Source organism: Pleurodeles waltl, chromosome 7 (assembly GCF_031143425.1).
Source record: "Pleurodeles waltl isolate 20211129_DDA chromosome 7, aPleWal1.hap1.20221129, whole genome shotgun sequence".
Classification (NCBI taxonomy): Eukaryota; Metazoa; Chordata; class Amphibia; order Caudata; family Salamandridae; genus Pleurodeles; species Pleurodeles waltl.
In genome coordinates this window covers 591,628,717-591,656,435 of record NC_090446.1, presented here as the reverse complement: position 1 = coordinate 591,656,435, position 27,719 = coordinate 591,628,717, and the positions used below count along the sequence as shown (strand labels likewise).

The window sequence follows — 27,719 nt, the reverse complement described above, 5'->3', positions numbered from 1 at the left end:
CCTCATCCAATTCAAGGGCCGCATCGGTATTGTGAAAAACAAAGGGGCACTTGCTCACCATTTTTCGCGATGAGATTGTCCCATAAGTGGAAGTGTGGCGCAAGGCGCATTGGAAGTTCGACATCCCGTCCTTAGTCTTCCATTGTAAAGTACAAACGTAGAGGCACAGTGTCCCCTCGCCTCCTCTTTCACAATTGATGTTTCAAGAATCCACAGTACCGGGTGCTACCACTCTAAATTCTATCCACAACAATCGGTCTTCAAAGTGGAGCACTCTGGCTGCTGGTGCACACTTGAGGGTGAAGACCACCACCCTTGTTAAATTCAAACGCAAGAAAGGCGCTGCACTCCCGGAGGTTTCCCTTTGTGGTAACCATTTATTTCTTCCAGAGAACATGAAATCAGACCCCACAACGCGTTTCGACTATCGTCTTCCTCAAGAGGCAATTAAACTACTTCATGGGAGCCGTTTTGAAAGTGAAAATGTATCAAGCCGTCCTGATTACCAAAATGGAAATAATGATGTCACAATTTACTAACAAGTCCCAGGTGGAACACATCAGAGAACTATAAATCCCAGAATGCACCAGCAATAATAAATATGTCCCAGAATGCTTCGCGCATATATAAGCTGTGATTGCGCTAATAATGTGAATGCAGACGAGATACCACTTGAGGAAGACGATAGTCGAAACGCGTTGTGGGGTCTGATTTCATGCTCTCTGGAAGAAATAAATGGTTACCACAAAGAGAAACCTCCGGGAGTGCAGCGCCTTTCTTGCGTTTGTATATATATATATATATATATAGAGAGAGAGATAGTTTGTTTAGCTAATAACTTAATAACACTTAACTTTGGTGTTGTTTAACAAATCTTCACAACACGTTCCAAAACACATTTCATCCACCTCAACTCCTTCCTGGAAAGTTTTACCCTGATCTCTCAAGAGTGAGACCCAAAATACTAATTTGCCATGTTAATTCCCATTGGCAATTTTGGGGCGCAATGCAGAAAGAACGGCTGAACAGAATTACTATAGTTTTTTCCAGAAGTTAGAACTTTACTAACAAAACGTGCTTTTCATTATTTGGTGTAGATCGGTTGAGCAGTTTTAGAGAAATTTGCATTTAAAGAAGTGCTCGAGGTGGACATGGGTGCCCGTGACCTAACAGTTACTTCCTCGGCAGCACTGCTCAGGTGCCGTTGCATCCTGTACCCGGTCCACGGGGGGAGTGCTAGCTCCCAGTGCCTTCTCCTGGATATAGATGGAAGATGAATCGCTACCCCTTCCACTCTGACCCCCCACCAGTGACGTCTGATGACGTCCGCGCGCGATCATGTCCTGACCTCATCAGAGGTCACCTCCATTGAGCTGGAAGCTCAACTTCCAGCACGATCGGAATAGAAATGCTTGCATTTCTCTTCCGATCGGGGGTGGAGGAGGTCCGAGAGACATGAAAGGAAAGGCTTTTCCTTTCCTTTCATGTCCTTTTGAGCGTTCCGTGATCGGGCTGCAGGAATGCCCACTAGACACCAGGGATTTTTGTTTACATATAGTCCACACATGAGAGGAGCGGGGACCCTTAGGCAAGGTTCGCTCCCCTGGGGGGCAAATTTATTTTATGCCATTTCTGACTCCCTTTGGGGAAGATCAGCCTATTTCTATTAGGCCGATCTGCCCCCTGTGAAGGGGGGGGGGGGGGCGAGTAATAATACAGTAAAGGTAAGTAAATTACTCCACCCCAGAGCCCAGAAAAGCAGGAGTAAAAGACTGCAAGTTTCGATAGGACATACTACATCTCGTTTTGGGGATTTTGCAGCAGCCAACCTAGTCTACAAATAACAACTGCTAGATTATTGGACCTGAAGACCTGCAAAGGAAGGGGACCAAGTCCAGAAGTTGGAAGAAGTTCCAGGAAGGACAGGAGCCCCTGCCAACCCAGAAGAAGGTGCAAAAGAAGAGTCCCCGGTTAGTAGAATACTGCAGAAATGCACCCTAGGAAGATGCCAGCGGGTTTCTGCATGATGCAAAAGATGTCCCACGGCGTAAAGATCGTTGAAGATGAGATTTCGTGTTGGAAGAGGCCAACAAGCCTTGGCTATGACAAAAGTGCGTTTCTCATTAAAATGGCACTGGATGGACCAAGAAGGGACCTGGGGGCCTCAACTGCGTGTGAGGAGTAAAAGACCAAGTTTCGATAGGACATACTACATCTCGTTTTTGGGATTTTGCAGCAGCCAACCTAGTCTACAAATAACTGCTAGATTATTGGACCTGAAGACCTGCAAAGGAAGGGGCGCAAGTCCAGAAGTTGGAAGAAGTTCCAAGAAGGACAGGAGCCCCTGCCAACCCAGAAGAAGGTGCAAAAGAAGAGTCCCCGGTTAGTAGAAATACTGCAGAAATGCACCCTAGGAAGATGCCAGCGGGTTTCTGCATGATGCAAAAGATGTCCCACGGCGTAAAGATCGTTGCAGATGAGATTTCGTGTTGGAAGAGGCCAACAAGCCTTGGCTATGACAAAAGTGCGTTTCTCATTAAAATGGCGCTGGATGGACCAAGAAGGGACCTGGGGGCATCAACTGCGTGTGAGGAGGAAGAGGGGACTCTCAGCACTTTAGAGAGCCCTCAGTATGCTAGCCAGCACCCCCAGAAGCCGCAGGATCTGGATTCAAAGGAGGTGCAAAACGCGGTTGATGCAGCACAACAAAAGAAGGTCCCACGCCGCTGGAGAACAACTAAGCGAGTTGAGCGTCCCAGGGTGGAATTTTGGAAAGAGTGCACAGAGGCCTCAGGAGGTGAAGAAGACACAATACACAGGGGTACCATCGTTTTCGGGGAAGGCAAGTTCTTACCTCCAAATTGCGTCAGCAGGACCTCAGGACAGTCTGTCGATGATGTCCACCCTCTATGTCCTTAGGAGCATGCTCACGTCGCCGTGAGAGGAGTCCCAGGGTACCGGTTGTCGCCTTGGAAGGTGCCTTCTTGGAGCAGGGGAGTGATTCTGTCACTCCATGGGAGATTTCTTTGGTTCTTCTGGTGCAGGGTGAAGACCGGGAGTCCCCAGAGCGTGCACACTGTGGAAACTGTTGCAGTTGCTGACTTGGAGCGGGGGTTGCTGAAGAAAAGTGTCTCTTGTAGACACTTTGTTGCAGTTACAGCGTTTTTTGGAGCAGGCTTCTGTTGATCCGAGGTGAGAAGAGTCTGAAGTGGTTGCAGAGGATTCCTGAAGTAAACTTGCAAGCAGAATCTGAGGAGAAGCCAGAGGAGAGACCCTAAATAGCCCTGAGAGGGGGATTGGCTACCTTAACAGGTATGGACCTATCAGGAGGGGTCTCTGACGTCACCTGCTGGCACTGTCCACTCAGAGCCCTCCAGAGTGCCCCCACACCTTGCAAAGCATGATGGCTGAAGTCTGGGACACACTAGAGGAGCTCTGGGCACCACCCCTGGGGTGGTGATGGACAGGGGAGTGGTGACTCCCCTTTCCTTTGTCCAGTTTCCCGCCAGAGCAGGGGAGAAGGGGGTCCCTGAACTGGTGTTAACTGGTTTATGCAAGGAGGGCACCATCTGTGCCCTTCAAAGCATTTCCAGAGGCTGGGGGAGGCTACCCCTCCCCAGCCTGTAACACCTATTTCCAAAGGGAGAGGGTGTAACACCCTGCTCTCAGAGGAAATGCTTTGTTCTGCCTTCCTGGGACTGGGCTGCCCAGACCCCAGGGGGGCAGAACCCGCTCTGTGAGGTGGCAGCAGCTGTAGCTGCAGTGCAAGCTTCAGAGAGCTGGTTTGGCAGTATTGGGGTTCCATGGTGGAGCCCCCAGGATGCATGGAATTGGCTCCCCAATATCAGATTTGGAATGGGGGGTGGGGGGGACAATTCCATGATCTTAGACATGTTACATGGCCATATTTGGAGTTACCATTGTGAAGCTACATATAGGTATTGACCTATATGTAGTGCACACGTTTAATGGCGTCCCCACACTCACAAAGTCTGGGGAAATGGCCCTGAACTATGTGGGGGCATTTTTGCTAGTGCAAGGGTGGGTGCCCTCACACTTAGTAACTTTGCACCTAACCTTCAGCCAGTGAAGGTTAGACATATAGGTGACTTATAAGTTACTTAAGTGCAGTGAAAATGGCTGTGAAATAACGTGTGTGTTATTTCTTGCAGGCTGCAGTGGCGGTCCTGTGTCAGGGTTTGTCTGAGCTCCCTATGGGTGGCAAAAGAAATGCAGCAGCCCATATGGATCTCCTGGAACCCCAATGCCCTGGGTAACTAAGTACCATATACTAGGGACTTATAAGGGGGGGTTCAGTATTCCAATGGAATTTGGTAAATTAAGTCACTGACCTACAGGGACAAATTTAAAAGCAGAGAGAGCATTAGCACTGAGGTTCTGATTAGCAGAGCCTCAGTGACGCAGTTAGGCACTACACAGGAATACACATTAGGCCACAAACTATGAGCACTGGAGTCCTGGCTAGCAGGATCCCAGTGACACATTAAAAACACACTGACACACATTCACAAACAGGCCAAAAGTGGGGGTAACCATGCTAGAAAGAGGCTACTTTCCTACACAGCACCTTGGGCAAGGGTTGCTCCCCATGGGGGCACATTACTGTTGGCTATTTCTGTCCGCCTTGGGGGCAGATCGACCTGTTTTTGTAAGGCCCATCTGCCCCCAAGGTGGGCAGAAAGCCCACCAGAGATCAGGGAAAAATGTTGTTTTAAAAAAGAGGGTGGTGGTATGGCCATAACCCCTTCCCCAAATAAATGGGGACAAAGCTGTTCTTCCCACCGGTGGGAAGATGGCGTATTTACCTCCGATCCACTCCCTGGGGGGCAGAAAGCCTACTAGATGCCAGGGAATAAAAACAAAAAAAATATAGTGGGATGGTGGCTACCAACCAGTATGGGCATGGTTATGACCCCACCCCAACTGAAGGGGGTAACAGTCTTTCTGCTGCCCCCCACCCCACCCACACACCCCCACTCCACCCCTCCCACTAAAATATCTTATTCCAACGGCAAGCAAGAGGACATTTGATTATTTTGGGTTTTGGTTATACATTTGGGTCATGAGAGCTTGGCTAACTCTCAAAATCATCCCACTTGGAATGATGAGGGCTGCACTTATTGGACTTTGGGACTCTGCCATGTAGAAAAATCTATGAGACCAGACACATCTGAAAACTAAACATGTGGGTGAGTCCAGGGTGGTGTGCTTCACATGCACCCTGCACCATTTTCTTACCTGCAATGTCCTGCAAACCTCCAACTTTGCTTGAAATCACACATTTTTCCCACATTTTTGTGATGGAACCTTCCGGAATCTGCAGGAATCCACAAAATTCATACCACCCAGCATTGTTGCATCTATACCGATAAAAAATTCTGCCCTACTTGTCATTCTAAAAATGTTTGGTTTTTTCCAAACTGCTCTTTTGAACCCGCTCTGGTTCCCCCTCAATTTCTGCATGTTTTTGGCTCTTTCCTGACACAGGCACTTGGCCTACCTACACAAGTGAGGTATAATTTTTATTGGGAGACTGAGGGGAACATTGGGTGGTAGGAAATTTGTGCCGGTGCAGTGATCCCACTTAGAAATGTGGGGAAAATGTGTTTTATTTTTAAGCAAAAATTGAGGTTTGTTGTGGATTCTGGGTAAGAAAACACTGGTGGATCCACATAATTCACACCTCCCTGGACTCCCTCGGGGTTGTAGTTTTCAGAAATGTCTGGGTTTGATAGGTTTCCCTAGATTGCTTCTCTCTCTCTCTCTCTCTCTCACTCTCTCTCTCACTCTCTCTCACTCTCTCTCTCTCTCTCTCTCTCACTCACTCACTCACTCACTCACTCACTCTCTCTCTCTCTCTCTCACACACTCTCTCGCTTTTGTATTTGATAATTATGATGTCAACGTAGTGTTTTGGGGCATTTCTTGTTGCTGGCACTAGGCCTACCCACACAAGTAAGGTACCATTTCTGTCGGGAGATGTGGGGGAATCCTGGTTAGAAGGAAGTGTGTGGCTCCCATCACATTCCAGATCTTTATAGACCGAAATGTAAAGAAGAGGTTTTTTTTTTTTTTGCCAAATTTTGACATTTGCTAAGGATTCTGGGTAACAGAACCTTGTAAGTGCGCCACAAGTTACCCCATCCTGGCTTCCCCTAGGTGTCTAGTTTTCAGAAATGTCCAGGTTTGCTAGGTTTACCTAGGTTCCGGCTGAGCTAGAGGCCAAAATCCACAGCTAGTCACTTCCCCAAAAATACGTCAGATGTTGCTTTTCCTGTCGCGGGCACCATTTTTTATCGGGAGACTTTGGGGGAACACAGAATAAGAGAACAAGTGTTATTGCCCCTTGTCTTTCTCCACATTTTTTTTGCTTCCAAATGTAAGACAGTGTGAAAAAAAAAAAAAAATCTATTTGAGAAATGTTCTGTAATTGGACCTTGGAATTGAGAGATGTACAAATTACCACTGCATCTCAACGCTTTATCTTGTGCCCATTTTGGAAATACAAAGGTTTCCTTGATACCTATTTTTCACTGTTTTTATATTTCACCAAATGAATTGCTGTATGCCAGGTATACAATGACAACCGATTGTGAGGTGCAGCTCATTTATTGGCTTTGGGTACCTAGGGTTCTTGAAGAACCTAAAAGCCCTATATATTCCCGCAACCAGAAGAGTCCAGCAGACGTAACAGTATATTGCTTAAAAAAATCTGCCTTCGCTGGAAAAAGTTATGAACGAAAACGTGAACGAAATAGCTGTTTTTTGCCCCTCAGTTTCATTTTGTTTTTTATTCTAGCTGTTACTTTCTGTAGGAAAACCTTGAAGGATCTACACAAATGACCCCTTGCTGAATTCAGAATTTTGTCTACTTTTCAGAAATGTTTAGCTGTCCGGGATCCAGCAATGGTTTCATACCCATTTTTGTCACTAAGTGGAAGGAGGCTGAAAGCACAAAAAATAGTAAAAATGGGGCATATCCCAGTAAAATGCCAAAACTGTGTTTGAAAATTTGGTTTACTAATTCAAATCTGCCTGTTCCTGAAAGCTGGCAAGATGGTGATTTTAGCACAACCCTTTGTTGATGTGATTTTCAGGGGAAAAAAATACATGCTTTCTTTTGGAGCCCTTTTTTTCCTTTTCTTTTTTTTTTTTTAAAAAAAAAAAACGAAATTTTAGCTGTATTTTGGCTAATTTCTTGGAGTCCTCCAGGGGAACCCACAAACTCTGGGTACCGCTAGAATCTTTAGGATGTTGGGGAGGGGAAAAAGGACGCAAATTTGGCTTGGGTAGCTTATGTGGACAAAAAGTTATGAGGGGCCTGTGTGCGAACTGCCCTAAAGAGCCCCCCCAAAAAAAGGCTCAGCACCTGAGGGGAAAATGCCTGGCAGCGAAGGGGTTATAGAGGTAGGTGTCTGGACATGCTCTGATTTGCCAGTTTAAATGCAACTAAATCCAAGTTGTCTGGGCAGAATCGGAACAATACATTGTGGCAGCTATTACAGGACACCGCAACGTGGTCCCCATTGAAATGCACTGTAGTTAGTGCCAGGTTTTGAGGATCACGAAAAGGAGCACATATAAAGTCTAATAATGGTTTTTAGTCACAGTATAACTCATTTGTTGATGGCACTATACTAATTTTAGGAATTGGGGTGTTTCATAAGGTGATTTTACCCTTTAAAAGATGTCCATCCCCTGCTTTGATTAAATGAACCACGTTTGAAAGAAAATAGTTTTCTCTCGTGATTTTTCTCACAAAGGGTATTGAAGGTGCTCCTGCAACTAAAATGAGAGCACATATTCTATAGGTTCACAATAACGTCCGCAGCATAGGAGTAGGTCTTAAATTATGCATAAAGCATGTATCTCCAACAGCAGCAAGCTTTCAGTTAACACCCCATTATTCTACTGAAACCTCCAACAGCATAATAATAACATGAGTGCTAACATTCTGTATTTATGACGAGTAGCACGCCTGGAGCCATCTTGATGGTATCAAACCTGTAAAACATAAAGCATTTCCTTTGAAAAATGCAGATCTGTTTTCTATGAGTTCTCAATTATCTTCTTTATCCATTTCAGTAAAAACGTTCAGACGTGCAGACTGAAACATGCTTAAGCAGCAGTCTGCCAGTTTACTCCCTAATGATGAGCTGCAGCTTTCCCACAAAGCTCTAATGAGCAGCTAGAGTGCTAACTTTTTGTATTTGACAGAAGCAGGGCACACTTGAATGCTGTCTTGATGGAATCGAAGCTGTACAAACTGAAAGCATTTCCTACAGAGGATGTTGCAGTAAATGGAAAATTAAGACTTTTTGTCACTGAAAGTGTTGTTGGTGCTCTGTGACACTAAATTAGTTCACAATGACCATGAAGTTCTTAAATATCTTCCTCATCCATTTCAGTAAAACATTCAGACATGCAAACCGAAAAGTGTATTGTCACACCAACGGCAGCCTGTCAGTTACTGCCTTAGCGCTCAACTGCAGCTTTAAAGCAAAGTTCTCAAGAGCAACTAGAGAGCTAATGTTTTATGTTCAAGACAGATGTGAGATACTCCTGATTGCCATTTTGAATAGGCGCTGTTGAGTTTACAGCTTTTCCTCAAGGGCAGACTGAGGTGTTAATGTAGGCGTGCTAAGGGTTAAAATGTGAGAGACGGTGTGGGTTTTTAGTAATTTGATGGAAAAATGTATTTTTAAAGGGGTTAAAATAGAGCCGTCTGCATTGCCTTTCCACATCTGTTTAATCAGCTTACCCAGCTTTAGTTGCTTAACAGCTCACGACTTTCAAAGTAGTAACATTGATGTATATATTGAATAAACCAAAAATTAAAGTGACATTATAGTTAGGTATGCTTTTAAGTTCCCAGCTTATGTTAAGAAAAATTTAGAATCTCCCTTAAAAAAATGGTTAAAATCTTCGATGACATCACAGATTCCATATCAAGTGGTGTAATTTAACATGTCATGAGTAATGTCATATGTTAGGTCATAAGAGTTGCATGGCAGGGGCACACATTATAGTTAGCTCAGTACCCTATAAGAAGTGAATGTAAGTGGGTTTTTGGGGGGTTTTAAATGTTGGGGGTTTTTCTAACCTCATTTCAACACCTAAATATCACTTTAATCTTTTGGGGTTTTCCTGTGCAAAAGAAAGGGATGAATGTATTGAGTGAAAAAACACAAAGGTTAAAGTATCATCATAGTTAAGGGAACATTTCAGTGGCAACATAATGCTTTAAACAAAAACACAGAATTTTACCAGTTAGTTAACTCAAGTAACTACTGCTCAGTGGCCTAAAGTAACTATAACTCATGTATTTGCCAGGTACAGTGTTCTCATGGATGTCATTTCAGACGTTGCAGTCATGTTATCAGTGATGTCATAGATCATGTCATGAGTGATGTAATATGTGGGGTAGCAGTACATAGCAAAGGCAGGAGTTATAGTTACTTTAGGATACAAATCCGACCCCTTTTGGGCAGCCCACCCCAAGCCACGCAGAGCCGAAGGAGGGCCTGTAGGGCCTGGCCTGTTCCCAGGCCCTACCTGCAACCCACCACTGCGGCTATGCCTTGCACCCATCCTACTATAGGTGCCCTGCCTTCTGCACCACACGCACATTTTGGCAACAGGACTTTGATTCTAGCCACAACCTGCTAGTTGTGTTGAGTCTCTACCTTCTTTAGATTTTTTCTAGTAGATTAACTGTCCTCCATAAGAATCTTACCATACTGAATTAGACTTGTCTCCAGGGCTACACTATGTATATTTCATAGATGTCAACATGTTCGTACAGGCAGTGTATGTTGCAAAAAGATGGTGAGCCTCTCACTAATTCTAAAATGATTGAGTAATTTAAGGAGCAGTAGCTTGGATGATGTAATCTATGATCTAATTTGAGAGGCATCAGTCATTTAGATAGTCATGAGTGATGTAAGCTGTGTGTTGTGGCGGGTGCAAGTTATTGTTAGCTCAATGTACTACAACTACCGTATTTTCCGGCGTATAAGACGACTTTTTAACCCCTGAAAATCTCCTCAAAAGTCAGGGGTCGTCTTATACGCCGGTATACGGTGTGCTGAAACTTCAGGGACAGACGCCCTGTAGCTGAGCCACCGTGCGTTGCATTTGGAAATCGATTCCAAGCGTATGATGAGTTCCGCATCCCACAAGATTCAGCTACTTGTGGACACAGAGCTGATTGGTCAACCGTGAGTTGAGCTGTCCTTACCGTGTGCCGCAATCCTCGCTGGCAGTTGTCTGGACAGGCACGTATTCCTGCATGTGCTCCAGGCTATTCCACTTGCACTGTTTTATGTTTACATGTTTGATGACAAACAGCCTTCTGTTTATAAGTGACAGTTTTCCTATTAAGTACCTGCATGTCATAAGCATTTGAATTAAAATTACCTTGTTAAAATCAAATCTGATGTTTTTAAATTTTTATTTGGTGTGCGTTGGAAGAGGGGTAGTCTTATACAGCGAGTATAGCCCAAACCCTATATTTTAACAGGAAAAGTAGGGGGTCGTCTTATACGCCCAGTCGTCTTATACGCCGGAAAATACGGTAATGAATTTCATTGTTTTTAAGCATTCATCTTGAACTAATTTCAACAGCTAAATATAATGTTACTATTACCTTGGTTTCTTTTCCATGAATGTGAAGGTTTTTTTGAAACGTTATTTAAGATCTTATTACCCTATCTAACTACATTGTAATTTAACCTTTATTTTCAGTGAATTTCTATGTTTTTAAAATATTCAGCCAACACTGCCCCCTGCTAGCCTTTCGCAGCTGAGTGCTATCATAGATGCTGGTGGGCAGCCCACTGCAGCCTGCCCTCTGTGATCAGCTTGCTGCACCCCTCCCCCCTGCTTGCTTTCCGTTCTCAATCTGTGTCCCCCAACTTCTTCCCTCTGTTCTCCATGTTTGTCTGGCCCTACTTCCCTGCAATGCACGGCTCATTTTGCTGACCCTGCAGTGCAGATCAGCTCTGCATGGTTAGATTGCTTACCCTGCATGCCTTCGGTTCACCATCTGCATCCCCTGCCCCATTTCATCAGCCCTCTGTGGACAACTTACTGCCCCTGCCCTACCTGGTCACCTTGCTGCCCCTGCCCCCTCCTTTTTACCCTCCATTGCGAGTCTGTCCCTCTCCAGAATGGTCTTTTGTGCTGGTACTTCCCCTCCAACCCCAAAGGTTGTCTTTCATGCCTAGTCCTAACCGCTTCTTTGCTTCCCACTGTTAAGAGTCCATACCCCTGCGCTCTCACTCCTGCCATGTTCTGATGTGCTGTCACTGCTGCGTGCCCTCAGTGGTTAGATTTGTCACTGCTCGTGGCCTCCCTATGACCTCTGTTGCCTATGTGAAAGCCCTGCCCCCCTCTCGTCTGCCTTCCATAGACCATTATGTTACTTCCCCTTCTACCTACACAAGCAGTCTGTTGTGTTGCTGCTGCTTCTCCCGCCTGCCCAGTATGGTCAGCTTGCTTCCATGTCCCTGCCCCCTCCTTGGACTTCAATCGTCTGATTCCATGCCCTTTTCTCCTCCCTTAGGCTTCCATGGTCCTCCTCCTTGCCCACTATGGATGTAATAAGCTGTTTACTCTGTATCATTGTGCAATTTTTCTTATGAAATTTACATGTGGGGAAAAAGCGTTTTTGGATGCTCCCTTTTTCTTGGCCCCTGCTTGGCAGATCTCCCTGTCATTTTAAAGGAAGGAATGGAGGTGGATGATGAACTTCATTTGGAAAGTTTCATGAAGATTTGTGTAATTGTGCCACAGTTAGTAGTGAACCAACCACCCCGCCCTCCCATATGGAAAATCTGGCCTAACTTCATCTACTTTGAGAGAGAGAGAGAGAGAGAGAGACTCTTCCCTCTCTCTCTCTCTCCCTCCCTCCCTCTCTCTGTCTCCTCCCTCCCCCTTTCAGGCTAATATAGAGTTAAGAGAGTCCACAAAGTTAATCTGCCACCTCCAGCAAATGATTCCTACTCAGGTGGGCCCCAACACCTAATTCCAATATAGAGCTGATTAGGAGATTTTCTCCAGGATGGTAAAGTCACAATCAGCAAATTGTTTGTATACATTATAAAGCACAGATACTCTGTAGAAGTGGAGAAAATAACCCACCAACATCAAGCCAAACCAAGCATTGACAAAGCCAATAGGACTTGTCGATGAGAGAAATATTGTCTTTGGCAATGTTTTTAGCCATGTTGTACACCTGTGTGACTGATGTTCAGTATGGCAGAAAGCTGGAGGGTGGGGTGCAGTGGCATAGATTATAGTGGGGGTAGAGTGGCGTAGATCGTAGTGTGATCAATTGTAGTGGGGTGGAGTGAGGTCAATTGTAGTGGGGTAGGGTAGATTGGGGTCGGTGGATTGGTGTAGATTGGTGTAGATTGAGGTAGGGTAGATTGGGGTGGGGTAATATTTTTAGATTGGAGTGGGATACATTAGATTGGAGTGTGAGGTACGTTAGGTTATATTAAATTGTAGTGTGGTAGGTAGGATGCACCTTTTGTCTTTTTCTCCAGGGCCGATGGATGCAGGAGTGTCCTTAGGCGTCAGAATTTCTCATTCTGGAGCACTCGCGGTCAAGGGTTCCTGCATGTTGAGACTGCAAGCTTTGTTGGGGGAGTCTGACAGTGGTGGACTTCGTGCTCTTAGGAGCCGGGGAAGTCATTAGCACCAGTGACCTTTCTCAGATGGGGTTAGGGGCAACAGGTGCAGTGGTTGCTGGAGATGTCTGGTTTTCTCTCACCCCAAGACTACAGGGAGGAGTCCTGCGTGCAAAGGGTGGATTGTAGTGGAGTGAGTGGATTGGTTTGGGGTGGAGTGGGATAGATTGTAGTGGAGTAAATTAGAAAGGATTGGGGTTGATTGGCATGGGGTAGATTGGAAAACAGGGTAGGTTGGGTTTCATTGGGGTTTATGGGAGTGAGTTGGGGAAGAGTGTTGGTGGATTGAGGTAGATTGGAGTATGGTAGAGGCAGACTGGAGTGTAGTGGATCTGAGTATGGTAGTCTGAGGAGTGAGGCAGAGTGGGATTTGATTGGGAAGGAATGGGGTGGATTTGGTTGGGGTGGATAGGTGTAGGGTGTAGAGTGGGGTGGATAGGGCTAGGGTAGAGTGGGGTGGATAGGGCTAGGGTAGAGTGGGGTGGATAGGGCTAGGGTAGAGTGGGGTGGATAGGGCTAGGGTAGAGTGGGGTGGATAGGGCTAGGGTAGAGTGGGGTGGATAGGGCTAGGGTAGAGTGGGGTGGGTAGGGCTAGGGTAGAGTGGGGTGGATTGGGGTAAGGTTAGCGTGGGGTGGATTGGGGTAAGGTTAGCGTGGGGTGGATTGGGGTAAGGTTAGCGTGGGGTGGATTGGGGTAAGGTTAGCGTGGGGTGGAGTGGGGTAAGGTTAGCGTGGGGTGGAGTGGGGTAAGGTTAGCGTGGGGTGGGGTGGATTGGGGTAAGGTTAGCGTGGGGTGGATTGGGGTAAGGTTAGCGTGGGGTGGATTGGGGTAAGGTTATCGTGGGGTGGATTGGGGTAAGGTTATCCTGGGGTGGATTGGAGTAGGTTATCCTGGGGTGGATTGGAGTAGGTTATCCTGGGGTGGATTGGAGTAGGTTATCCTGGGGTGGATTGGAGTAGGTTATCCTGGGGTGGATTGGAGTAGGTTATCCTGGGGTGGATTGGAGTAGGTTATCCTGGGGTGGATTGGAGTAGAGTAGGATAGTGGGTGGATTTTATTGGGTTAGATTGGGGTAGAGTATGTTCACAAAATGTCTTATTGTAGGGACATTGCATTTGCAATGGTAGGTTTTACAGTTGTACCCTTCGTATACCACTGGGTGGTGAAGGCAAGCTAGTTCAAACAATGCAAGAACAGCATAAATAGTGTACAAATTGCAGTTCTCAGTGAACATGGAGTTTGCCAACTATCAATGAACTATGAAGACCAACATTTTGGTGACAGAGGTGGGCTCTATCGAACCTAAGGCCTTTCCAATTCAAGAGAGGATCAGCACTTATGGAGCAATTTCACCTTTACCATACATGACAATCTATGATAGTGAGAACTGAGATGAAAATGTTTGGTATGCTGCCATGAATTCCCCTATAAACATTTTCTGGGTTACATATGAAGCCCTTACAAAAGTGGCTGCTGGGCCAGTGGTCATGTACAAAAGAAGTGGGAATATATAGTAATTATCACAAGGGATTTGTACAGTGTTGGTGGATTTTAAAAAACATAATGAAAACAAGGTATTGAAAAGATTCGACCCCTATAGTGGCCATTAGCATGGATCTATCACTCACAGGCTGGGGTGCGCACATGGAGGCTGTTAAGATCAGGACAGTGGACACCACAGGATGGAGTCAACTCCACAGGGTAGCTACAGGGAAGGTAGTATTGAGCCAGACTATTGCCATCACCACAGTATTTTAGCTGAGAAAGTAGGAGGGCACAAGATCACATCCTTTGTTCACTGTAGCAAGGAACGTCTAGAAATGGACAGTCAAAAAGGGTGCCATCATAGTAGTACATCTGAGAGGACAGAGAGACAGCTGGGTTAAGCAGATAATAAGGAATCTCTCACATATGGGGGCTATCCAAGAGATAGTAAACACTATCTTCCAGACATGGGCAATATCAGTTTGGGACCTATTCGCAATATACCCAATCCCAGGGAAATATACGGTTGGTAGATTGATAGTGAACATTTGCCTATCTCTCTTTCATTTATTACTCTAATAGCCTTAGGGATCAACAAAGGCAAGTAGGCAAACAGGAGACTGATTTGCTTAGCCCTGGTGTGGGCTGACCAGTCATGGTACTTGGATTTAATGAAAATGGCAGCCAACAGAAAAATAAAAATACCATTGTCGCCTTGCATGAAGATGAATGTCACCCAGAAACACCCAGCTTCTGGTCTAGCTAAGACCTAAGTGTGGGCACCTTAGCCTACCAGATGGATGTATGGAAGTGTTAGAAGAGGCAAGATGGGCTACTTCAGAAAGATTATATGCCTCTAAGTGGACTAGAGTTATACATTGGTGTACAAGGAAATGTCTTAACAGTGGGCACAGAAATTATCAAGTACTTGATGCATCTACTCTGAAACACCTATGTCTATATAGGAGGGCATCTATCAGCCATAGTTGCATATACCAGAGGTTTAGCAGTGAATAATCTTTTTGCTACATTAGACTTCTAGAGATTCCTAGAAGGTGCAAAAGTTCCTTACATCCATGTGAAGCCTCACTGTGGTACTAGCACAGTTCCTGAGATATCTTTTGAACCAATGCTCAAAGCAGAGTTCAAATAACTTAAACTTAGAACAGCATTTTAACCCAATCACATCCTTGCATTGTGTGAGGGAATTAGTTTGACAGTCCAGAAATAATACCTAGGGGTACACAAAGATAGATTAGTCATGAGAACTCACTCACACACCATTACCAAGGTCATTTTTTTCATTTCCATGTAAACCACTTCATCTGGAAACGTGCCTTTTTCAAATATCCAAATGTGCAAGAAGAAAAATCATTACATACACTAGCTAGATGTTGTGTGAGCAATGATTTTATTTGCAGGAAACTAATCCAGTAATGAAAATCCTAACTTTTTTGTGCCAAAAGCAGCAGAAAACATAGGTCTCCCAGTTTCAAAGGAGGTAATCGTTTGATGCATAGTGCAGGCCATCCGAGTATGTTATACTCTGACAGGGAAAACTCTTGATAATAAACTGAGAGCACATTCCACAAAGCAATATAGAGCAACATTAGTCTTTCTTGCCAGTGTTTATCAGTCACACGTTTTGTATGTTTTCATCAGTGCACACATGTATGAAAGATTGTGCTCTGATGGATACTTTTAACTACAGATTCGGCACCCAGAATTTCCCTCCATTCCCAGACTAGATCCGATTATGTTGGTCTTCTAACGATTCCAAACAACTCTTTGACAGTGTGCTAGGTAATAATGACTCTACAGTAAACGAGAGAATCCACACCTTACTGCGACTACTGGACGCACATGTAGCTCATAGACCTGCATGAGGTGTGCCTTTGGTTTGAGATTGTTGCTGTCATAGGCAGATGTCTGTGACAAACCTTCCACTTGGTTTGCCTCTGGAGCTGGGCCACGATTCCGAGGCCTACCCTGACTGTTGGGCCATGAACCTTAAGGAAGTTCGGGAGCGCTCCCTGAAACTCTTGGTTACACACTCCAATCTGCTCCTGAAAGCTCCAGGTCCTGGTCTTGTGGAAAGTCTCAGGCATGTTTGCATAGCTGTTACTGGCCCTTAATTCACTTGAAGGGGTTGTCAGGTAAGTCACAAACAATCCAAAAGTCTGAAAAATCGGAGCACTCTGTGATTTCGCTGCTACAAGTCTTTGGTTGAGGCGCGCGCAGGATGGATGCCACAAATCTAGGCCCGCTTCGACACTTCGGCTGCAGAGCTTGAGTATGGATCTATTCTGCTCCTCCCGGAGCTTCCTGGAGCCTGAGCATCTCCTGCCTTGTTAATGGAGTAATATAAGGTCATGCACCTCATATTTGGACGGCCTGTTCCTCTTAACACCTTTGCGCCCCATGGGTTTGGCAAATGCCCCCGCTGGTCACTTCACCCTCTGTGCCAATCATGCCCTTTGATTCTGTACCTGAATACGGATCGGGTACGGTCATCAGTCTACAACCTTCATCAAAGCTCATTCCAGTGGCGCCGACACCCCTCAGCAGCGCTGACCCCATTGTTACACCCAACTTCGATAGGGAGCTGAATCTGTATCAACCTGGTCCAGATGTCAGAGGGAACTGCAAAAGATCTGCAATAGTGGCTAACTAACAGCGATTGGGTCGGTGGCAGACACCACTCCCTTCCCACACCCAGAGCTCACAGTGGTGACAGATGCGTCCCTTATATGTTGGCATCTGGGAGAGGTAGAGATCAGAGGCCTCTGGTCCCTGGCAAAGTCTCAGCTTTCAGTCTCTGATGGAGTTGTGAGCAATACACTTGGCGTTAAAGGCCTTCCCCCATTCCATAAATGGACGAATAGCTTTGATTTTCACAGGCAACACCATCTCCATATGGTACTGCATCAAACAAGGCTGGGTGGGTCATGGTCCCAGTACTAGGAGGCTCTATGCCTCTGGACATGGCCGGAAAGTCAGGACATTTCCCTGCTTGCACAGCACATGGCGGGCTCTCATAACTCCTGGGTGAACTAACTCTGCCATCAATGCTTCATGGATCACTAATTGCGTTTCCATCTGGAGGTGGTGCAAGGTCTGTTCAGCGAATGGGGAATACCTTGGTTAGATATATTCACCACCACTGAGATTGCATAATATCAGTACTTGTGCACGCTGGTGTTTCCAAGGCGGCTCCTGCTTTGCAATGCATTTATTCTCAAGTGAAATTCAGGCCTCTTGTACGTGTTTCTGCCGATATCACTCCTGCTCGGAGTTCTCAAGAAGAAAAGGAACGACGGGCTCAAATCATTTTTGTGGCTCTAGATTGGACACAGTATATGGTATCCTGAACTCCAGAGCATGACCATTGGTCCTCTGATAAGCTCCCTCTTCAAGAGGCTCTCCTGTCTCAGCAACAGGGCAGCGCCCTGCACCCAACTCTTAAGCACTCTTGGTGTTCATGCACAGAGATTGAGGGGTGGCAGTCTTTGACCTCCCTTCAGAAGTCTAGGAAGCCAGTCTGGCACCCAGCTGTCCTCACCTAAGAAATTGTATGCCTGCCATTGGGACAAGGTTGTGGTTGGTGCACTAACAAGATATTGATCCTCTCATTGCACCTTTGTCAGAGAGATATATATATATTTTTTTATCTGTAGCCCTGTAAGCCTTTGCTTTGTGCAAAGCTAAAGGGTATCTTGTGGCCATGTCTTTGTTCTTGTAGTTGCCAGATCATCTCTCTTTTCAAACCATCAGTTGTGACCCATTTCCTAAAACAATTTCAGCATGTGTTTCCTCCCAGACCTTTCATTATGGCCTAAAGGGACGTCAAGGTGATGTGAACCTTTTTGATGTGCTTGCCGTTCAAGCCCATACATAGTTGTTTTCTACATCTTCTGACCATCAGCCTCCTTAATAATCATCTTTTTGGCCATCACATTGGCCAGTGGAGTTAGTGAGCTGCAGGTTCTCCTCCGCATCTGTTTCTCTCTCCTGCCAAAGGTGGTAATGCCTTCGCACATCAGTCAAAATGACACTGCTGACTACCTTCACTCCACTAAAGAGGAGTAGGGACTCCATCACCTTGACTCAAAAAGAGAGTTGTTCTACATTGAACAAACCAGAGAACATCATGTGGATGTAAGCCTTTTTGTTGGGTTCACCAGAGCTAAAAAGGGAAGGCCATGCAGAAGCAGACCATCACCATGTGTATTGTACTCTGCAATAAAACTGCTATGCATTGGCTAAGAAGCAATCCTCTGAGGACTTGCGGGCTTATTCCATCTGAGCAGAGGCTTTGACCAGTGAGTTAGCTTGCAGAGTCTTAGTCCTAGATGTCTATCAGGCTGCTACATGGGCTTCTCTACACGCATTTACTGAATCCTACTACCTTGACAGTTAGGTCCAGCATGACTGCCACTTTGCCCGTAAGGTCCTCCAGGAGTTCCTGGTCTAAACCTGTCCGCAGACGCTGCACTGGGGAGGTATTGCTGTGTTATCTATTCTAAGGTGAAGAATCTGCAGCTAGAAGTCTGTCAGTTGAACAAGTTAGTTGCCCTCGGTTACTTCTTATCTGGTAGTGACATCTAGTTGCAAAATTCTTCCCGAACTTCCCATCTTCTATGAACAATTTCTTCTACCTAGAAGGTCTCTGTAGGTCCTTAGTGTCTGCATACCGGTTATAACATCGGCTACATGCTTCTGGCATGGACATGTCACGAAAGGAAACTAATGTCGGTTGGTGAGATGGCCCTGATATAGGCACTGCCCACGTCATATCCGCCATGGACCCAATTGACTCTACTGACTTACTGATGCACAGAGGTGTACTGCTCAAGATTTTATGGATCCATTATGATGCTTGGGGAATATTATAAAGTAAGTAATCTGCAGCTAAATAGTCTATCAGATAAGGCGTTACCAAAAGTAAGTAACTTGTTGTTCTGTCCACCCATTACTCAGCAGGTGACCGTGCTTAATAGTTCTATGCCAGATGCTCTGTACTTTATCAAGCACCCTTCACTTGAAAGTGTCATTGTACTGGCTTCAGAACAGATACTTCTAATAGCATATTCCTCACCTAATGTTCCCCAGTCGCCAGATTGGATCTGTCGATTTTATTTTTGTACCAGTGCTCCCACGTGCCACTTTGCGGAGTCCTGCTGTTTCATGTTGCCCTCATACTATCCTGAAAGTGAGAGTCATTCCACATGTAAGCAGTCCCATTCTTAGTGCTTTTCGACCCAGATCAGGCGCTCCACTCCTCGATTTGTTGAGTCTTTAGAGACTAATGTGCAAAGCTGTATGTCACCGAACACAAACCGTCTGCAACCTTCACATAGGTTCCCTTCCAAGCCCCTGGTCCGAAATTTAGTCCCTGTCACTGGGCTACTCGTGACACTGTTCCACTTCTTAGTCGAAGACCTCATGTGAGACTAAGTCCAAACTCAAGCATAAAAAAGCAGAGCACGACTCAACCGCATACCTACTTTCTGACTCTGTGCAGAAGACGTTAGGGAGCCAAGATGTGAGCATATTTCTCAGCTGATTTCGATGTGCCTGAGATTCACAGGCTTTTGTAGACACAGCAATAGAGTAAGCCTTCAGAGGCTATGTTGCAAAGATTCAGTTCCCTTCTGGCTCTCTCTGGTCCACTTTCAGATATCAGCAAACCTCATGGGCCTCCATTCGGGTTATTGCCTACGGGTTCTTCCCTGACCGTCTGTCCCCTTTAATCCTGTTACCAAGCATATATGACTCTGGTACCGACTTTTACTCTGGCCCCACCACCCACTGTGGTTCCTGCCACCCAGGGGCCAGTGCTTGCACCATCTACATGATCCATTGCTTGCACCAGTTTCGGACGCCAAGCTGATGTTTGAGCCTGACTGATGATGTGCTACTAAATTACAAAAGCACAACCGATTGTAATGAAATCTGACTCTAATCCTGTGCCCTCTTTTCTGACTCTGTGCCAGACCAGTGTGCCTCCCCAAGATGTTGATTATATTGGTGAGTGGGGTGGCTTGCTCCCCGCACATTACACTGATGATACCTTATACTTTGAATCTCGAAATACTAGTGGGTTTAATACTCCTCCTGGGGCAGAACTTTAATAGTCACATGGGCCAGCAATAGAGAAGAGTGCCTACTTAGCAGTAGTGGTTTAGAGTACAGCCGAGGTGCTAGAGTTACCACTGCCTTCCATTGACAAATGTTTTCACTGACATTCTGCAGCTCAGACCAGCATCACTGGAGTGATCGCTTCTTTTCAATGATGCCCTTACAGATATTTTGATAGTTATTTGGTTGAAACCACATTCTTGCCCATGTGTCAACAGGCAGGTCGCCAGGCGTATTAGGGGATACAGGTTTTCTCTCCAAGCATCCTTCTCCAGAGAGCAATATTATACAGGCCTCAACCAATAAAGGGAATCCTAATTCGCTTCCCACCTCACCTCCGAACAGAGACTCTAAAAGGATGGATGGCTTTGGCAAATGTATATTTTCTTTGGGCAGTCTGGCATAGCGGTCTGGAAATGCAGTCTATCCCTTGGACTGCTACACCCATGTTCTTAGAGACAGGACCAGCAAGATCTTGCACACAGTCCTTGAAGACCTTAGGGCCTTTCAACTCAAATGATACATGATGGGCTAAACACGGCCAAATATATTATTGGGGTATTTTGCATAGCATGGCTTGCCCTTGCAGGATGGTTGGTATCAGTGTGGTTTTTCGTTGACATGTCTGGATGATGTCCTCTGGATTCTCAGGGGATAAGTAGGCTTCACCAGTAGACAAGCTGCTTGATGGGTTTCTTCTTGTTGGTAAGAAGGTGGTCTTCACTTGGGTAGAGCTACAGCATGTTTCTTGCTGCCCCTGCCAAACAATTTTCTTTCCACTGTTGAAAATGTAGGGGCTACTCCAGGGTCAATAGTGAGACATTTCCCAGCCTTTGATGGAACAGATAGCCCAGTTCTTTCAGTGCTGTGAAAGATTATCAAGCAGATAATGTGTGGGCCTACAAAGACACCGGTCCTTTAGTTCCTCCTAACTTGCTACAATGGCTGACAATCCACTTTAGGTTGCCCTTGGTAGTTCATGCCCACCCAGAGAGGGGGAGGAGCCTATCACTTACTTCAGAGTTGCTGATTCATCACTTCAGATGGATTTTGTAAATTATTCAAGGCATTTATTGTCCCTCTCACACAGAACATGTTTGAGAAGATCATCTTTTCCATCCTGCTACAGGAGGGTACACATCTTGCTCTCTAAAGGTGCTATAGAAAGGGTATCAGACTCAGAATAATGTGGAGGCTGTTACTCTTGAAATTTCATAGTTCCAAAAAAGGATAAAATCTTCAGGCATATCTTTGATCTTCCTTCCCCCTCAATGCCTTTCTATGGAAGGACGGATTTAAAATGCTATCATGTTCCCTGATCTTATCTGCTCTGGACCTGTGCGAATGGATTGTGTCCTTGAACTTGCAGAGCTCTTAATTTTCATGTGTGCATCCTGCAGCAGACAGGTGCTAACTGCGCTCCAGGAATGCCCAGTAGAATTTTCAGTTGGCTGTGCTTTCCTTCGACTTCACCAGGGGCTTCTTAGATGATGATTGTTGTCTCCACCCAGCTTGAAAGTCAGGAGTTGCTGTTTTCCTGCAACTCTATTCTAGCTTCTGAAGGTGATCCTCGACTGACTGTGAACTTATAACATTGTTGCGTGTCACCACAAATGAAAAGTACCACCACCTGATTTCCTCTCAAAAGCTTCATTTTATTGGGGCATTCCTGAAAATAGTAGAATTCAGGGACTTCACTTTGCAGCAGCCAGTCCAGGACTTCCTGGAACCAGGTGAGGGTGGTTCTGATGCTTCTTGTCTTCTTAATCTTGTGCATCCTCCTTATCAGCTATGCCACGTGACACATGCCAACTGTACAGCTGAACTCGAAGTCTCTGTGCACATCGGCACCAGGGCCGCCAGTCTGACACTGTCCAGATCTCAGAGGTACCAGCTGAAGATTTGCAGTGGTTGCTGACCTACCACAGTTTGTTGTGCAGCTGACCACTCTTCGTTACTGACACTAGTGACAGATACATCACTGCTGGGTTAGTGGCCACCTATGGGAGGTGGAGATCATAGGACTCCAATGGGGAGCCTAATCCACTTCAGTCTTTTGAATCTGCAGGCCCTTCATCTAGCCCTGGTGCACAGACCACACCAGCGCAATATGGTACAGATAGGGCAGAGTGGGGTCTTGGGTCCAGTGCAGTGAGGCCCTGCAAATCTGGAGTTTCAGGGGATCTTTCTGGTTGCCAGCTACCTGGCAGGTTTCCTGAATGCCAGTGTGGCTGAACAGAGCAGTTGCCGTCTGACAGAAACACATGTGATACAACCTGAGGTTAAGTAGGGCTTCTTCCACTAGTGAGGAAACTCTGGTTAGAGTTTTTTGTCGCTTTAAAGAATGTGCTGTGTCAAGCAATTTGTGCATTGGAGTTTCCACAAGAACCTTTGTTAGGGAGTGCATTCGGGCTGGAATGAAGCAAGTGACTCCTTTTACAAGAACAACCAGGGCAAAGTCAACCTATTTGCCCTGATTGGGCCAGGAGACTGGTCCCAGGAAGCCCTGATATCTGACCTTTCATCAAGCTACCACTTTGAGAGGACCTCCTTTCTCAGCAACAGAGCAGGGTCTTCCATCTGAATCGAAGTGACATACACCTCCAGGTGTGGAAATTAAGTGTCAGCAAATTGACTGCGTTCGATTTATTGACTGAAGGGGTGATTGCTATCTTTGCTGTTAGGTGCTCTTCCACAAAACCAGTTTATGCCGGTTGCTGGGACAGATTTGTAAATACAGACCACTTACAGACAAAGCTTTAAGATTTTTTTCGTTGTGTATTCAGCAAATCATTGTGGTTTTCACTGTGAAAGGTTAGTTATCATCCCTTATGGCCTTTCTACTTTTGCCGAACCAACCATGCTTGTTCAAATCACCGGAGTTAAACCATAATAAATCTCGAGTTTTCCCAAAAACTTTGCAGTGCGACCGTGGAACCCTAACATGGTCTTAACATTCCTTGTATCCATACCTTTCAAACTGATGCATAGCTCCTTGCTGTGTGACCTTTAAGAGAGTCTTCCTCATAGTGACTCCGTCAGCTCACTTTTTGAGTGACATAATCTCATTGTAACTGCCCTAATTCACCTTTTTCCTAGTTAAATTGGTTCTGAGCACTCAGGCAGCCTTCTTTCCTAAGCCATGACTCCTTTCCATGTAGGGCTTTAATCTTCTGCACAGACCGTACCAAGGATCAAGTGACGAATCACCTTTTAGTGGGGTTCTCTGGAGCAGAGAAAAGGAAGGATGTGCAGAAAAGGATCTTGTTGAAGAGGCTAGTCCTCTGTATTAGGATCTGCCACACACTGGCTGAGAAGCATCCCCACAAAGGGCTGAAAGCCCATTAAGCCAAGGATGCGACCACTGTGTTGGTGGGAGGGGTGCTTGTGCTTGAACTTGATATCTGGCAGGCTACAGCGTGGATGCAGGTGCCTATGCTCATGAAGCAATACTGCCATGACAGCCAGGCCAGTGGGAAGGACAATTTGCTGCTGAGTTCTGCAGGACTTATTAGCTGATCTCTACTCCATACACGCTCCACCTTCTGAAGCAACTGTTTTAGTACCTATTCAAAGGTGAAATGTCTGCGACTAGGAGTATCCATCAGAAACACAAGTTGCTTACTGTCAGTAACATTTTATGGTGGATAGGGAAAAGACAACCTAAGTCCGGAGCACATAGGGGTGGTGCTTCTATTCATTTCAGTTCTGTCACTCTTGGGCAATTCTGAGTCCAGTCTCTGCATAGCCACACAATTCCACCTATGGGTGCACAGGAGCATTGCTGGGAAACTTACTAGTTCTGAGCTGGTGTTACTACACGGAAATAAGGTGTTCTGTATATCCGTGCAAACTGGGGGCCACTGTTGGATCAGAAGATTGTTAAATACATTTTTGCAACCCACCAGCACTTAGCTCCCACCTTCCATAAACTGAAAATGCTACATAGTCTGTGTTCAAGACTTGAATCCAGAAGAGCTTCACACTGCTGCAGGATAATGCTATGTCTTCTCACCCACGCACACAAAGCCCTCCACAACAAGGGACCGGAATACCTCAACAGACGCCTCAGCTTCTACGTCCCCACCCGCCCCCTCCGCTCCGCTGGCCTCGCACTTGCTGCCGTCCCTCGCACCCGCCGCTCCACGGCGGGTGGGAGATCTTTCTCCTTCCTGGCGGCCAAGACCTGGAACTCCCTCCCCACCAGCCTCAGGACCACTCCGCTTTCCGGAGACTCCTAAAGACTTGGCTGTTCGAGCAGCGATAACCCCCCCTTTCCCCCCTAGCGCCTTGAGACCCGCACGGGTGAGTAGCGCGCTTTACAAATGCTAATGATTTGATTTGATTTGATATACCTGTAACAGTTGTTTTGAAGCTTTTTGAATACACATGGAGCACATATAACCCATCCACATCCCAGGTTAATGTGTTAGGGGTGAGCCAAAATGTTAGGACTTAAAACAAGCTCAACTATACAATATAACATTCATGTCCCAACAACAGTTTAAAAACAAGAGTTTGAAGGTGGCGACTACTTCTTCGGGCGTTGTGGGCTTGTGTTAAATGTCACTGGAGTTATCTCTACAAATCTTGTTCATTGCCAGAAGAAAAAAAGGGATATATAGTAACAGCTTCCAGCCACAACCAGCAGACAGGTCCAGAAGTTCTCATAACTGTTTCAGATTTATGTTTCTGGATAAGCTCTAATTTTCTTTGAACAGGTTGTGTAAATGGCACAACATGCAGGACAATTGTTGCATTGTAAGTTACTGTGGGCTGTGTAGCTCCATTTAACACCTAATATCAGAACGAATGACTGGCAGGTGGAAACTACTGCTTGTTGCTTGCAGTTGTCGCTGATGGTGGAGAGGAGGAGCTGCTGTAACGATACTGCAAATGTTCCATGATTAAAACGGTTAATAAAGAAATACTTAAACATTGGATATCAACTAACAGTTTCTTCAGGATTTTGACTTCTGACAGTTGTCAAGGTTTCTTTTACGATTCTTTTTTGTTTTTTTAGGGCGCCAAAGGCAAGGCCAGTTTGCCCAACTTTCTGGATCATATAATTGCCTCAGTGGTGGAAAACAAAAAAACATCTGATGCTGCTAAACGAGCCCCCAACCCTGCTGAGCCACAGAACGACACAAAGGAGATGGTGATGGGGCTGAATGTGCTAGACCCGCACACTTCGCATTCTTGGTTGTGCGAAGGTAGACTTCTCTGTTTGCATGACCCCAGCAACAAAAACAACTGGAAGATATTCAGAGAATGTTGGAAACAGGGCCAGGTATAGTACATAGACGGTGGTGACTAAATGTGTGATGCATATGCATTGGCGCTTGAAGCTAACAATATAGGTTTTCAGCTTGCGATCCTCTCCAGGTTCATATATTTAGGGCTCATTCCTGCAGATGCATTTAGCCCAGTATCCCTGTAGCATTCAATTTTTTTATCTTCCATTTAACAGTAACTTTATGCAGAACTAGAAATACATTGTGCCTAATTTCCACAATGGTGTACCAGAATGTGTGGTGCAGTTGACTCCGTCATTTCTCTTAAGAGCTACTTTTTCCACAAAGGGATCATTTTCTGCTGCTTTTAAGTTTCTTGTTACATGCTGTATCCTACCATGTCTTGCTCTGCTTCTGCTTCCTACCTTCACCTCCATAATTCCTCTAACCCATGGGTACTCACAAACTTTTTCTCGGGGGCCAAAATTGCAATATGGTTTGCGGCCGAGGGCCGCACTGAAGTGACAGCGGGGGGCGGGGCTTAGAGGGGGAACAACCACCCCACCCCCTTTTTCAAAACAATGCCCCTACCCCAGTAACACACACAGCGCCATCTGCTCTCACCCCACCCCAGTAACACACACACACAGCGCACACACACAGCGCCATCTGCTCTCACCCCTACCCCAGTAACACACACAGCGCGCACACACACAGCGCCATCTGCTCTCACCCCTACCCCAGTAACACACACAGCGCGCACACATACAGCGCCATCTGCTCTCACCCCTACCCCAGTAACACACACAGCGCGCACACACACAGCGCCATCTGCTCTCACCCCTACCCCAGTAACACACACAGCGCCATCTGCTCTCACCCCTACCCCAGTAACACACACTGCGCCATCTGCACACAGCGCCATCTGCTCCCACCCCTACCCCAGTAACACACACAGCGCCATCTGCTCTCACCCCTACCCCAGTAACACACACTGCGCCATCTGCACACAGCGCCATCTGCTCCCACCCCTACCCCAGTAACACACACAGCGCCATCTGCTCTCACCCCTACCCCAGTAACACACACTGCGCCATCTGCACACAGCGCCATCTGCTCCCACCCCTACCCCAGTAACACACACAGCGCCATCTGCACACAGCGCCATCTGCTCTCACCCCTACCCCAGTAACACACACTGCGCCATCTGAACACAGAGCCATCTGCTCCCACCCCTACCCCAGTAACACACACAGCGCCATCTGCACACAGCGCCATCTGCTCTCACTCCTACCCCAGTAACACACACAGCGCCATCTGCTCTCACCCCTACCCCAGTAACACACACTGCGCCATCTGCTCTCACCCCACCCCAGTAACACACACACACAGCGCACACACACAGCGCCATCTGCTCTCACCCCTACCCCAGTAACACACAGCGCGCACACACACAGCGCCATCTGCTCTCACCCCTACCCCAGTAACACACACAGCGCGCACACATACAGCGCCATCTGCTCTCACCCCTACCCCAGTAACACACACAGCGCGCACACACACAGCGCCATCTGCTCTCATCCCTACCCCAGTAACACACACACACAGCGCACACACACAGCGCAATCTGCTCTCACGCCTACCCCAGTAACACACACTACATTAAAAACAAATAAATAAAAAACCAAAGAGCCTTACCTGACTCAAAGCACTGTAAAGATGCCACAAATGTGGAACAGCAGGCAGGTGGGCAGCAGACGTGGAGCCGGTGACAGGAAGCAGACGACCAAAGCCCCATAAAAGTTAGCTGCAAGCGCTGACTTTTATGGGGCTTTGGCTTCCAGGATCGTCAGGGCAACGCCATAAACAATGGCCGCCGTATGTAAACATAGAGGAGGGCCGCGGGAGCATACTCCCGCGGCCCTCTTCTATGTTTACATACTGCTGCCATTATGATGTGGCGTTTGGTGTGCGTCTCGCGGGCCGCCAAGCTAGGTCCGTGGGGCCGCTGGCGGCCCGCGGGCCGTACTTTGAGTACCGTTGCTCTAACCCAACACTTTCTGCTGCACACAACTGTGATAATTGACTTCTATTACACCAAGTAGAAGTTGAATGAAGATATCTTAATAGCCTGCCTGAGCC

At 46.3% G+C, this 27,719-nt stretch overlaps 1 protein-coding gene across 2 annotated transcripts in view; it reads left to right on the top strand.

Moving 5' to 3' along the window:
* KDM3B (lysine demethylase 3B) overlaps positions 1–27,719 on the top strand; it is an 892,876-nt gene that overhangs the window by 534,611 nt on the left and 330,546 nt on the right. For both annotated transcript variants that reach the window (XM_069244431.1, XM_069244432.1), the window contains exon 16: positions 25,367–25,633. In XM_069244431.1, coding sequence (XP_069100532.1) covers positions 25,367–25,633 — 267 coding nt within the window. The remainder of the gene's footprint in view (positions 1–25,366; positions 25,634–27,719) is intronic.